Source organism: Bombina bombina, chromosome 9, assembly GCF_027579735.1.
Source record: "Bombina bombina isolate aBomBom1 chromosome 9, aBomBom1.pri, whole genome shotgun sequence".
Classification (NCBI taxonomy): domain Eukaryota; kingdom Metazoa; phylum Chordata; class Amphibia; order Anura; family Bombinatoridae; genus Bombina; species Bombina bombina.
Genome location: NC_069507.1, coordinates 260,036,140 through 260,049,865, shown reverse-complemented (window position 1 = coordinate 260,049,865; position 13,726 = coordinate 260,036,140). Strand labels below are relative to the sequence as shown.

At 36.8% G+C, this 13,726-nt stretch overlaps 1 protein-coding gene across 1 annotated transcript; it reads right to left on the bottom strand.

Moving 5' to 3' along the window:
• Positions 1-286: 286 nt before the first annotated feature.
• LOC128639692 (trypsin) lies at positions 287-10,581 on the bottom strand. Its single transcript, XM_053691813.1, has 5 exons — positions 10,477-10,581; positions 10,029-10,185; positions 9,604-9,857; positions 6,160-6,296; positions 287-503 (listed from the first exon to the last, which is right to left on the bottom strand). Exons 1-5 carry the CDS (start codon positions 10,514-10,516, stop codon positions 354-356), a joined length of 738 nt encoding a protein of 245 aa, XP_053547788.1. The 5' UTR covers positions 10,517-10,581; the 3' UTR covers positions 287-353.
• Between the last annotated feature and the right edge of the window lie 3,145 nt (positions 10,582-13,726).

Sequence of the window (13,726 nt, the reverse complement as noted above, 5' to 3'; positions counted from 1 at the left end):
CCTGTATAACACAGCTATAATTACCTGTACCTCCACCTGGTATTTACTAACCAGAAGTAGTTTTTATTAATATTGTATAGCAGCATTTATTGTTTTATCAATGTAAAATATACCAATAACTCACATAGCAAATATATTATTTTCTGTGTTTGTTATTTTTTTAAACTTCCCTTTTATGATCTAATTTGAATTCTGGAACTTAATGCAATTGTTATTTCAGTTTCTTTAGTAAGAAAATTCTGAGATTAATTCTGATATTGAAAAAGAAGACACATGACAAAAGATCTGTATTTGCTTGTTTATTGACATCCCCTAATACTCCAGGACTCAGGTAATTTCCGCACTTGTTATGTTTAATACTTAGCGATGGTCTCCTCGATCCAGGACACATAGTTGCACACCTTAGTGTAAACTCCAGGATAGCCAGACAGGGCACATCCAATACCCCAGGACACCACACCCTGCAGTTCTCCGTTACAGACAACTGGACCTCCGGAATCACCCTGAAGAAAGGAGAAATAGTCTAAAATTAGTTGAGGTTTAAGATACAATAATACGGACAATCAATATATTAATTGGAATATGATTACAAAAAGAGTAGATCATATCAATCACATTGGCAGAAAGATACAATAATATAGCTGTTACACTACAGATAAGCTCAAACATTCAAAGGTACAACTCACATTTTCTTTTTTATATGTTCTATAACATTCCCTTTACTTAAAGGGACAGTCAAGTCCAAAATAACTTTCATGATTTACATAGGGCATGCTATAAACAACTTTCCAATTTACTTTTATTAACAATTTTGCTTTGTTCTCTTGGTATTCTTAGTTGAAAGCTAATGTATTAGACCTTGAAGCCCGCCTCTAATCTAAATGCATTTTTATAGTTTTTCACAACTAGAGGGCATTAGTTCATGTGTTTCATATAGATAACATTGAGCTCATGCACATGGATTTACTATTGAGTCAGCCCTGATTGGCTAAAATGCAAGTCTGTCAAAAGAACTGAAATAAGGGGGCAGTCTTCTGAGGCTTAGATACAAGGTAATTACAGAGGTAAAACGTGTATAATTATACCTGTGTTGGTTATGCAAAACTTGGGAATTGGAAATTAAAGGAACACTGAACCTAAATCTTTTCTTTCGTGATTCAGATAGAGCATGCAATTTTAAGCAACTTTCCAATTTACTCCTATTATCAATTTTTCTTCATTCTCTTGCTATCTTTATTTAAAAAAGAAGGCATCTAAGCTAAGGAGCCAGACAATTTTTGGTTCAGAACTATGGACAGTACTTGTTTATTGGTGGGTGAATTTATTTAAATTGCATGCTCTATCTGAATCACGATAGACAATTTTTGGCTTCAGTGTCCCTTTAAGGGATTATCTATCTTTTAAAACAATGAAAATTCTGGTGTTGACTTTCCCTTTAACTCTCTTTTTCTTTATTATTTTAAGAATACATATATATATATATATATATATATATATATATATATATATATATATTTATATCGATATACACATCCTGAACATTGTCTTGTCAAATGATAAAATCACATATATAACTAAAAAAGACATATGGAAGATGCTAACAGACATAATCTTATTTTAAACTGAGCATACTTAACACAACTGCAACTCTCGATACCAGAGTTGCTTACGGACGCGGCCAGCCTCAAAAACGTGCTCGTGCACGATTCCCCCATAGGAAACAATGGGGCTGTTTGAGCTGAAAAAAAAACCTGCAAAAAAGCCGCGTTCAGCTCCTAACGCAGCCCCATTGTTTGCTATGGGGAAACACTTCCTACGTCTGCACCTAACACTCTAACATGTACCCCGAGTCTAAACACCCCTAACCTTATACTTATTAACCCCTATTCTGCCGCCCCCGCTATCGCTGACCCCTGTATATTATTTTTAACCCCTAATCTGCCGCTCCGTAAACCGCCGCTACTTACATTATCCCTATGTACCCCTAATCTGCTGCCCCTAACACCGCCGACCCCTATATTATATTTATTAACCCCTAATCTGCCCCCCACAATGTCGTCTCCACCTGCCTACACTTATTAACCCCTAATCTGCCGAGCGGACCGCACCGCTATTATTATAAAGTTATTAACCCCTAATCCGCCTCACTAACCCTATAATAAATAGTATTAACCCCTAATCTGCCCTCCCTAACATCGCCGACACCTAACTTCAATTATTAACCCCTAATCTGCCGACTGGAGCTCACCGCTATTCTAATAAATGTATTAACCCCTAAAGCTAAGTCTAACCCTAACACTAACACCCCCCTAAATTAAATATAATTTTAATCTAACGAAATTAATTAACTCTTCTTAAATAAATTATTCCTATTTAAAGCTAAATACTTACCTGTAAAATAAACCCTAATATAGCTACAATATAAATTATAATTATATTATAGCTATTTTAGGATTAATATTTATTTTACAGGTAACTTTGTATTTATTTTAACCAGGTACAATAGCTATTAAATAGTTAAGAACTATTTAATAGCTAAAATAGTTAAAATAAAAACAAATTTACCTGTAAAATAAATCCTAACCTAAGTTACAATTAAACCTAACACTACACTATCAATAAATTATTTAAATAAAATACCTATAATTATCTACAATTAAACCTAACACTACACTATCAATAAATAAATTAAATACAATTCCTACAAATAAATACAATAAACTAACTAAAGTACAAAAAATAAAAAAGAACTAAGTTACAAAAAATAAAAAAATATTAACAAACATTAGAAATATATTACAACAATTTTAAACTAATTACACCTACTCTAAGCCCCCTAATAAAATAACAAAGCCCCCCAAAATAAAAAAATGCCCTACCCTATTCTAAATTACTAAAGTTCAAAGCTCTTTTACCTTACCAGCCCTGAACAGGGCCCTTTGCGGGGCATGCCCCAAGAAGTTCAGCTCTTTTGCCTGTAAAAAAAAACATACAATACCCCCCCAACATTACAACCCAACACCCACATACCCCTAATCTAACCCAAACCCCCCTTAAATAAACCTAACACTAAGCCCCTGAAGATCTCCCTACCTTGAGTCGTCTTCACCCAGCCGAGCCAAATTCTTCATCCAAGCGGAGCAAGAAGAGGTCCTCCATCCGGTAGAAGTCTTCATCCAAGCGGGGCAGAAGAGGTCTTCCATCCGATTGAAGTCTTCATCCAAGAGGCATCTTCTATCGTCATCCATCCGGAGCGGAGCGGCAGCATCCTGAAGACCTCCGACGCGGAACATCCATCCTGGCCGACGACTGAACGACGAATGACGGTTCCTTTAAATGACGTCATCCAAGATGGCATCCCTCGAATTCCGATTGGCTGATAGGATTCCATCAGCCAATCAGAATCAAGTTCAATCCGATTGGCTGATCCAATCAGCCAATCAGATTGAGCTCGCATTCTATTGGCTGATCGGAACAGCCAATAGAATGCAAGCTCAATCTGAATGGCTGATTGGATCAGCCAATCGGATTGAACTTGATTCTGATTGGCTGATTCCATCAGCCAATCAGAATATTCCTACCTTAATTCCGATTGGCTGATAGAATCCTATCTGCCAATCGGAATTCGAGGGATGCCATCTTGGATGACGTCATTTAAAGGAACCGTCATTCGTCGTTCAGTCGTTGGCCAGGATGGATGTTCCGCGTCGGAGGTCTTCAGGATGCTACCACTCAGCTCCGGATGGATGACGATAGAAGATGCCTCTTGGACGAAGACTTCAATCGGATGGAAGACCTCTTCTGCCCCGCTTGGATGAAGACTTCTACCGGATGGAGGACCTCTTCTTGCTCCGCTTGGATGAAGAATTTGGCTCGGCTGGGTGAAGACGACTCAAGGTAGGGAGATCTTCAGGGGCTTAGTGTTAGGTTTATTTAAGGGGGGTTTGGGTTAGATTAGGGGTATGTGGGTGGTGGGTTGTAATGTTGGGGGGGGGTATTGTATGTTTTTTTTTACAGGCAAAAGAGCTGAACTTCTTGGGGCATGCCCCGCAAAGGGCCCTGTTCAGGGCTGGTAAGGTAAAAGAGCTTTGAACTTTAGTAATTTAGAATAGGGTAGGGCATTTTCTTTATTTTGGGGGGCTTTGTTATTTTATTAGGGGGCTTAGAGTAGAAGTAATTAGTTTAAAATTGTTGTAATATATTTCTAATGTTTGTAAATATTTTTTTATTTTTTGTAACTTAGTTCTTTTTTTTTTGTACTTTAGTTAGTTTATTTAATTGTATTTATTTGTAGGAATTGTATTTAATTTATTTATTGATAGTGTAGTGTTAGGTTTAATTGTAGATAATTATAGGTATTTTATTTAATTAATTTATTGATAGTGTAGTGTTAGGTTTAATTGTAACTTAGGTTAGGATTTATTTTAAAGGTAAATTTGTAATAATTTAACTATTTTAGCTATTAAATAGTTCTTAACTATTTAATAGCTATTGTACCTGGTTAAAATAAATACAAAGTTACCTGTAAAATAAATATTAATCCTAAAATAGCTATAATATAAATATAATTTATATTGTAGCTATATTAGGATTTATTTTACAGGTAAGTATTTAGTTTTAAATAGGAATAATTTATTTAATAAGAGTTAATTTATTTTGTTAGATTTAAATTATATTTAACTTAGGGGGGTGTTAGTGTTAGGGTTAGACTTAGCTTTAGGGGTTAATACATTTATTAGAATAGCGGTGAGCTCCAGTCAGCAGATTAGGGGTTAATAATTGAAGTTAGGTGTCGGCGATGTTAGGGAGGGCAGATTAGGGGTTAATACTATTTATTATAGGGTTAGTGAGGCGGATTAGGGGTTAATAACTTTATTATATTAGCGGTGCGGTCCGCTCGGCAGATTAGGGGTTAATAAGTGGAGGCAGGTGGAGGCGACGTTGAGGGGGGCAGATTAGGGGTTAATAAATATAATATAGGGGTCGGCGGTGTTAGGGGTAGCAGATTAGGGGTACCTAGCTATAATGTAGGTGGCGGCTCTTTGCGGTCGGCAGATTAGGGGGTTAATTATTGTAGGTAGCTGGCTGCGACGTTGTGGGGGGCAGGTTAGGGGTTAATAAATATAATATAGAGGTCGGCGGTGTTAGGGGCAGCAGATTAGGGGTACATAAGTATAACGTAGGTGGCGGTCGGCAGATTAGGGGTTAAAAAAATTTAATCGAGTGTCGGCGATGTGGGGGGACCTCGGTTTAGGGGTACATAGGTAGTTTATGGGTGTTAGTGTACTTTAGGGCACAGTAGTTAAGAGCTTTATGAACCGACGTTAGCCCAGAAAGCTCTTAACTACTGACTTTTTTCTGCGGCTGGAGTTTTGTCGTTAGATTTCTAACGCTCACTTCAGCCACGACTCTAAATACCGGCGTAAGAAATATCCCATTGAAAAGATAGGATACGCAATTGACGTAAGGGGATCTGCGGTATGGAAAAGTCGCGGCTGAAAAGTGAGCGTTAGACCCTTTTTTGAATGACTCCAAATACCGGCGGTAGCCTAAAACCAGCGTTAGGAGCCTCTAACGCTGGTTTTCACGGCTACCGCCAAACTCCAAATCTAGGCCTAAGTAAGTGCATATTGAAAGATGAATAAAATAAGAGATAAACCACTATATATATATATAATGGCTAAAAACATAATAATTTGATCACATATAAACTAAAGGAAAAAAAAAAGAAAAAAAAAAAGGAACAACCTTGCCCCTTTCATTTTATTTGTGCACTTTAATGTCTTATTTTAATAAACATTTACCATAAATCTATGGTCATGTTTTAGTTTGCCTACTTGATTACTTCATTCACACACATCTCTCTCTCTCTCTCGCTCTCTTTCTCACTCTCTCTCTCTCTCTCTCTCTCTCTCTCTCTCACACTCTCTCTCTCTCTCTCTCTCTCTCTCACACTCTCAGTCTCACTCTCTCTCTCTCTCTCTCTCTCTGAGTTGTATGATTCAGAGTAAAGTAAAATGTTTTACTTGGTTACTTTACGCTCCTACTGTAGTGTAATAGACAGTATTGAGCGTGCTCTGTCTATAGTTTCCTATGTTTATTTCTGTGCAGATTTTAATATCAGTTTCTGTCTTACACTACAGGGTGTTGGATCATTACCTGGCAGGAGTCTTTGCCACCCTCCAGGTATCCAACACAAATCATGTTACTGGTGATTTGGCCTGGATAGGAGTCGCGGCATTCCTTGTCAGTTAGGATAGGTGCATCAAGACATTGCAGAAGGTCTGGGTAATTCACTAAAGGGAAAACAAACCAATGATTATTTCTAAATTAATTCTTTGTAATCACCAGAATTCATACAAGTTTTTATCATTGGTGTTTGATCATCTGTAGAGTTAATAATGTGTTGTAATCTACCATGATGTTTATACCTATCTCTGACTTTGGTGGACTCATTTCATTTATCACACTAGAGCTTATTATAATTATTTACTTGCAATGCATCACTGTATTCTGCAGTGTTACATACAAGATCATTGGGGTGTATAGTACAATGTGGAATAAAGTTTCCCTATAACCCCTAGGGAAAAAGGGGGGGGGGGGGTAATTTCTTATAACCTACCCAATATAAGCCTGGGTATTAGAGTAGGTAGTCCCTTATGCTCGTGTGTATCACAATTATCAAGAAAAAAGAGGGACAGGAAAAGAAGGGCATAATATGGCACACTTGTGGGAGAAAAACCTTACCAATATGTACTTATGTGGTGTGTTATGTAGTGATTTAAAACATAACTTTTACATGAAACTTGTATCTAAAAAAGGAAGTGGAAAAATCCACTACTAAAATGAGTTCAAATAAAACCGTGTCATAGTGACAATTGATACACAAACTCCTCTCTGGTAACGACACAGTAATCAGTCTGTGCCGTTGAGCCTGGCTTATTAGCTCTTAACAATTTAGTTTCTATCCACAAAATCAGTGATAATTAGATACCTATTAAGTTTGAAACTATAGCTCTGTAAAGATTGTCATTAATGTGTATGGAACAAGTGTACCCTTGTACTATTGTGCAGTGATATGTTTCCTAAATCATATCCAACATATGTTATATTAGGATCAATATTAGGTAAGAAAAGTATATAGGTTTGTATACAGTGCCTTGAGTGAATATATCACAAGTTATATATGTAGCATATCTAAAGCTGCTGTATCAATAATTAATGCTAAACTAACAACTTAGTATTACATTTGTATAGATCACCCATCAGTTTGGATAAGTACAGCAATTTATGCAGAGTACCATAGAGAATATTTCTAAAATTATGGCTGGTATGTCAATGGTTAAAACCAAATTTACATCCCCCTTATATTCTCTGCACAATAAACTTATTCATAGATTCTATACTCTGTAAATTTAAGTAACAATTTATATCTGATAAAGTTAGATTAGCACGGAGGTTAGTCTATAGTGCCGTGGCGAATCTACCACAGGTTGTATTTAGCATGTCAGAGGCTGATAAAGCAATAATTACAGCCAAGTTAACTGCTAAGATTACGTTTTTAAATCAAAGTGTACAACTACGATTGCACCCTTTACAGCTAAAGCTAGTGAGCCAACAACATAAGTAGCAACATTAGTTAAGAATAGAGTCTATGGTAAGAATTGCCTTATGGGCCAACAATTAAGCTAAATAAGCAGGCTGTCAGAGAGGAGCAGTGTGAACGCCTGACGTGCGTTTCGCATCTGCTCCTCTCTGACAGCCTGCTTATTTAGCTTAATCTTAGCTGTTAACTTGGCTGTAATTATTGCTTTATCAGCCTCCGACATGCTAAATACAACCTGTAGTAGAATCTCCACAGCACTATAAACTAACCTCTGTGCTAATCTAACTTTATCAGATATAAATCGTTACTTAAATTTACAGAGTATAGAATCTAGGAATAAGTTTATTGTGCAGACAATATAATTGGGATGTATATTTGGTTTTAACTATTGACATACCAGCCATAATTTTAGAAATATTCTCTATGGCACTCTGCATAAATTGCTGTACTTATCCAAACTGATGGGTGATCTATACAAATGTAATACTAAGTTGTTAGTTTAGCATTAATTATTGATTCAGCAGCTTTAGATATGCTACATATAACTTGTGATATATTCACTCAAGGCACTGTATACAAACCTATATACTTTTCTTACCTAACATTGATCCTAATATAAGATATGTAGGATATGATTTAGGAAACATATCATTGCACAATAGTATAAGGGGACACTTGTTCCATACACATTAATGACAATCTTTACAGAGCTATAGTTTCAAACTTAATAGGTATCTAATTATCACTGAGTTTGTGGATAGAAACTAAATTGTTAAGAGCTAATAAGCCAGGCTCAACGGCACAGACTGATTACTGTGTCGTTACCAGAGAGGAGTTTGTGTATCAATTGTCACTATGACACGGTTTTATTTGAACTCATTTTAGTAGTGGATTTTTCCACTTCCTTTTTTAGATACAAGTTTCATATAAAAGTTACGTTTTAAATCACTACATAAAACACCACATAAGTGCATATTGGTAAGGTTTTTCTCCCACAAGTGTGCCATATTATGCCCCTCTTTTCCTGTCCCTCTTTTTTCTTGATAATCATGTATAGTACAATGCAACTAGACTTTACAATGTAATTGATAGAGGAGGAGGACCCTGGTCTAAAGAGCGTATACTCATTTGTTAGACATGAAGAATCTAGAGGTTCCTATCCTATACACCATAACCATTTTGGACAATCCATTAGAATTCATGTTAAAAAATGTTTTAAATGTGTTTTTTTTCTTCAGATTTGAAGCCATTGTAGTTAATTTTAAAATTCAGCAATAACCCACAAGCTTTTAAAATACTCTTATAGTGTGATAGTGCCCCCTACGCCTTATATAGGGACAGTGCAACAGAGGTATTACAGTCTATCAGAAAACAATCTTCCATCAGATTTTTGCAGGCTATTTATTTATTTATTTTATTTATTTTTATTCTATGGTCCTGATGCCTTGATAACCCCTTTTGTTCTGGTTTGAGCATCAGATCTCTCCTGTTTATATAGGTTTTCAAAATGTTAAAGATTTTGTGTATACTTTTTTATATTGTAATCAATATGGTCATTTTTGCTTTCATAGAAAGTTACAAATATTTCACAAATAATAATTGTAAATTATTAAATATGTTTAAATTAAATTTGATAATCAAGATGTGCATTTATAATTTAAATGTTAATTTTATATATAAAATATATACTAATATCAATAAAACTAAAGTATAAATATTCTGGGAAAAGGCTGTAACTGGATGTTTCTATTAAAAATGAAACCATTTTGATTGATGATTTAAATAACTTTGTATATATAGAAAAATGAAGAAGCTGAAAATGCCCAAACTGTCACTTAATATTGGATTGGAACAGGTGTTATATTTGTAAAAACAAAAAAGAATGCTACTTTTACTTCTTGTTTCAGTTGATTGGTGGAAGATGTACAGTAACATACACATCTACAAATAGTTATTTGGTTCTCTAGAACTTATGAGTGCAGACAGAGGGTACTCACCACCACTGCTTAAGGTGTTTCCCCAACCAGAAATAAGACACATGGTGCCGGCATCAGCACATTGGGTGGGGAGGCTGATGGACTGGATTCTCCCACTCAGCCTTGCTGGCTCAGATAGCTTGATCAGCATGATATCATTGTCCAGGAGATATGAGTTATAATTTGGGTGGCGAATGATCTTTGCAGAGTCAATAAACTGCTCTGTTCCCTCATGCACCTCAATGTTATGTTCTCCCAGTCTGACTTGGATTCTCCTGATATAGAAATAAGAAAACATATAAAATAAATGCAAAGAAAGTGTGAAATGTGTTTCTCTAACAGCATTAAATAATAATAAAACTATTTTTGAATTCCTGGCTCAATGTTTGTCGGTATAGATAGAATATTGTAATTCAACTTGTATCACCATTCTTTATAACACTCACGATTTGTAGCAGTGAGCAGCAGAGACGACCCACAAATCATTAATCAGGGACCCTCCACAGAAATGGTAACCAGAGTTCAGGGACACCTGGTAAGAGACAGAGTTCTGAGGGCAGGTGTAACCGCCTACGATCTTATCATCATCAAATGGAAAGGCCGCTGTCAAAAGAGGGGTTATGTTATTAATTTGAAATGGCACAGAATACAGACAATAGATAGAGATATTGGGGCATATTTATCAAGCTCACAAAGACCGCTGCTCCATAACCTGTCCACCTGCTCTGAGCAGGCGGACAGACATCGCCGGAAATCAACCCTATTGGCCGCGAGTCTGCAGGGCGCGGCGTTGCACCAGCAGCTCTTGTGAGCTGCTGGTGCAATGCTAAATACGGCAAGCGTAAAGCAATCTAGGCTAAGTAGGAAGAGAAAACAGTTTAAACAAAAACATACCAGCGAGTCCGAGGATGGAGAGAAAGAGGATGCACTTCATGATGATTTTCTGAGGCTTTTGGTTTCTAGAGACCTCATTTTATAGTTCTGCAGATGCCTTATCCTATCGTTATTATGCACCACATGCCTGTTCCCATGAACAGCTTATCAAACACACCTTACGATCAGCATTAATAAGGGAAAGATCTACATGAGTGTCATATTGGCATCAGTCTTTTGGGTGACATTGGGCAGTCACCCAGCTGACCCTATTTGCCACTTCTGTGCTTTATTTTCTAAATGGAAAATTCCATATTGTGTCTAGTTAGCATAAATGTCTTAGGTGAAATTGTGCAGTCACCCAGATTATTCTCGTTGCTTCCTTGCCACTGTATTTTATTAACAGCCTATGGTAGATGTAATGTGTGGTAAGGTCTGAACATGTAAAACTTTTTATAAAATAAAATATTTTTAATTCTTTTTAGTTTTTAGTTCATTTGATGCCAGAAAGAGTCGCAATGTAACATTATTATCAAACTTTAATGGTCTAGATTTAGTGAAATAATAAACACAGTAGAATAAAGTAATCAATAAATGCATAAAATATAAGACAACACAAAAAAGCACATAGGGGCCGAATTATCATTGTGCGAGCGGACATGATCCGATATTGAAGATAATTTCCGCTGCACATCGATAAATGCTGACAGCATACACTCTCGGCATTTATTATTGCACCAGCAGTTCTTGTGAACTGCTGGTGCAATGCCGCCCCCTGCAGATTAGCAGGTGATGTCATTCGATCGGGGTGATGTCTGTCCACCGCCTCAGAGCAGGCGGACAGGTTATGGAGCAGCGGTCTTTAGCGGTTCTTACGTTTACCTTGTGCCCAGGGGTCTCCTCCTCAGTCCCACAGTAAGCCTGCTCTGTGTATGCTTACCCGGAACTCCACAATTACGGTTGGAGCAGAGATACTTTCCCCAAAGGATAACTCCTTTCAAAGTTTCCCCGCTTGGCAGCACTTGAGTCTGCTGAAAGCGGAATGCCAAACACTTCCGCATCACGTGTTCGATGGCGGCCAATCACCACTGTCAAAAAACGGCTCCAGTTAGACAAAGTGGATCTGTGTACATAAATAAAACAATATATGCAAAACAGATACATATAAAACTTGCTATAGGTGAAGACCTGTTATGAGAACTATTAACTCAGGGAATATCCCTCTTATGTCTTAAATGCACTTGGTTACTTAGTGGTTATTGCATCTTTTAATTTAGAACAGCTTTGAATAGAAACAACTTTATTAAAAGGAAATTCCTAGATTCATAACCAGATGTGACTTCAATCCAGAACAAAAGGGTTCAGATAACATTCTGAATTTAAGCCCTTTGGATATAAGGTCCCTAATTTATGTATAATATGCAATATCCACTAAATAACCAAGGCCTAGATTTGGAGTTTGGCGTTAGCCGTGAAAACCAGCGTTATGGTTTTAGGCTAACTCTGGTATTTGGAGTCACTCAAAAAAGGGTCTAACGCTCACTTTTCACCCGCGACTTTTCCATACCGCAGATCCCCTTACGTAAATTGCGTATCCTATCTTATCAATGGGATTTTTCTAACTCCGGTATTTAGAGTCATGTCTGAAGTGAGCGTTAGAAATCTAACGACAAAACTCCAGCCGCAGGAAAAAAGTCAGTAGTTAAGAGCTTTCTGGGCTAACACTGGTTTATAAAGCTCTTAACTCCTGTACTCTAAAGTACACTAACATCCATAAACTACCTATGTACCCCTAAACCGAGGTAACCCCCACATCGCCACCACTCGATTAAATTTTTTTAACCCCTAATCTGCCGACCGCCAACTACGTTATACTTATGTACCCCTAATCTTCTGCCCCTAACACTGCCGACCCCTATATTATATTTATTAACCCCTAACCTGCCCCCCACAACGTCGCCGCCAGCTACCTACACTTATTAACCCCTAATCTGCCGACCGCAAAGCGCCGCCACCTACGTTATCCTTATGTACCCCTAATCTGCTGCCCCTAACACCGCCGACCCCTATATTATATTTATTAACCCCTAATCTGCCCCCCTCAACGTCGCCTCCACCTGCCTACAATTATTAAACCCTAATCTGCCGAGCGGACCACACCGCTACTATAATAAAGTTATTAACCCCTAATCCGCCTCACTAATCCTATAATAAATAGTATTAACCCCTAATCTGCCCTCCCTAACATCGCCGACACCTAACTTTAATTATTAACCCCTAATCTGCCGACTGGAGCTCACCGCTATTCTAATAAATGTATTAACCCCTAAAGCTAAGTCTAACCCTAACACTAACACCCCCTAAATTAAATATAATTTTAATCTAACGAAATTAATTAACTCTTATTAAATAAATTAATCCTATTTAAAGCTAAATACTTACCTGTAAAATAAATCCTAATATAGCTACAATATGAATTATAATTACATTGTAGCTATTTTAGGATTAATATTTATTTTACAGGCAACTTTGTAATTATTTTAACCAGGTACAATAGCTATTAAATAGTTAAGAACTATTTAATAGTTACCTAGTTAAAATAATTACAACATTACCTGTAAAATAAATCCTAACCTAAGTTACAATTAAACCTAACACTATACTATCATTAAATTAATTAAATAAAATAACTACAATTACCTACAATTAAACCTAACACTACACTATCAATAAATTAATTAAATACAATATCTACAAATAACTACAATGAAATAAACTAACTAAAGTACAAAAAATAAAAAAAGAACTAAGTTACAAAAAATAAAAAAATATCTACAAACATAAGAAAAATATTACAACAATTTTAAACTAATTACACCTACTCTAAGCCCCCTAATAAAACAACAAAGCCCCCCAAAATAAAAAATGCCCTACCCTATTCTAAATTACTAAAGTTAAAAGCTCTTTTACCTTGCCAGCCCTGAACAAGGCCCTTTGCGAGGCATGCCCCAAGAAGTTCAGCTCTTTTACCTGTAAAAAAAACATACAATACCCCCCCCAACATTACAACCCACCACCCACATACCCCTAAACTAACCCAAACCCCCCTTAAATAAACCTAACACTAAGCCCCTGAAGATCTTCCTACCTTATCTTCACCATACCAGGTTCACGGATCCGTCCTGAAGAGCTCCTCCGATGTCCTGATCCAAGCCCAAGTGGGGGGCTGAAGATGTCCATGATCCGGTAGAAGTCTTCATCCAAGCGGGGC

Bases quoted from the DNA above. Each gene is read 5' to 3' on its own strand.
- LOC128639692 (XM_053691813.1), bottom strand. From the start codon at position 10,516: ATGAAGTGCATCCTCTTTCTCTCCATCCTCGGACTCGCTG. The intron at 10,186-10,476 runs GTATGTTTTTGT...CTCTTTTGACAG, and splicing joins CTCCATCCTCGGACTCGCTG to CGGCCTTTCCATTTGATGAT. The intron at 6,297-9,603 runs GTGAGTACCCTC...TTTTCCCTTTAG, and splicing joins AAACACCTTAAGCAGTGGTG to TGAATTACCCAGACCTTCTG.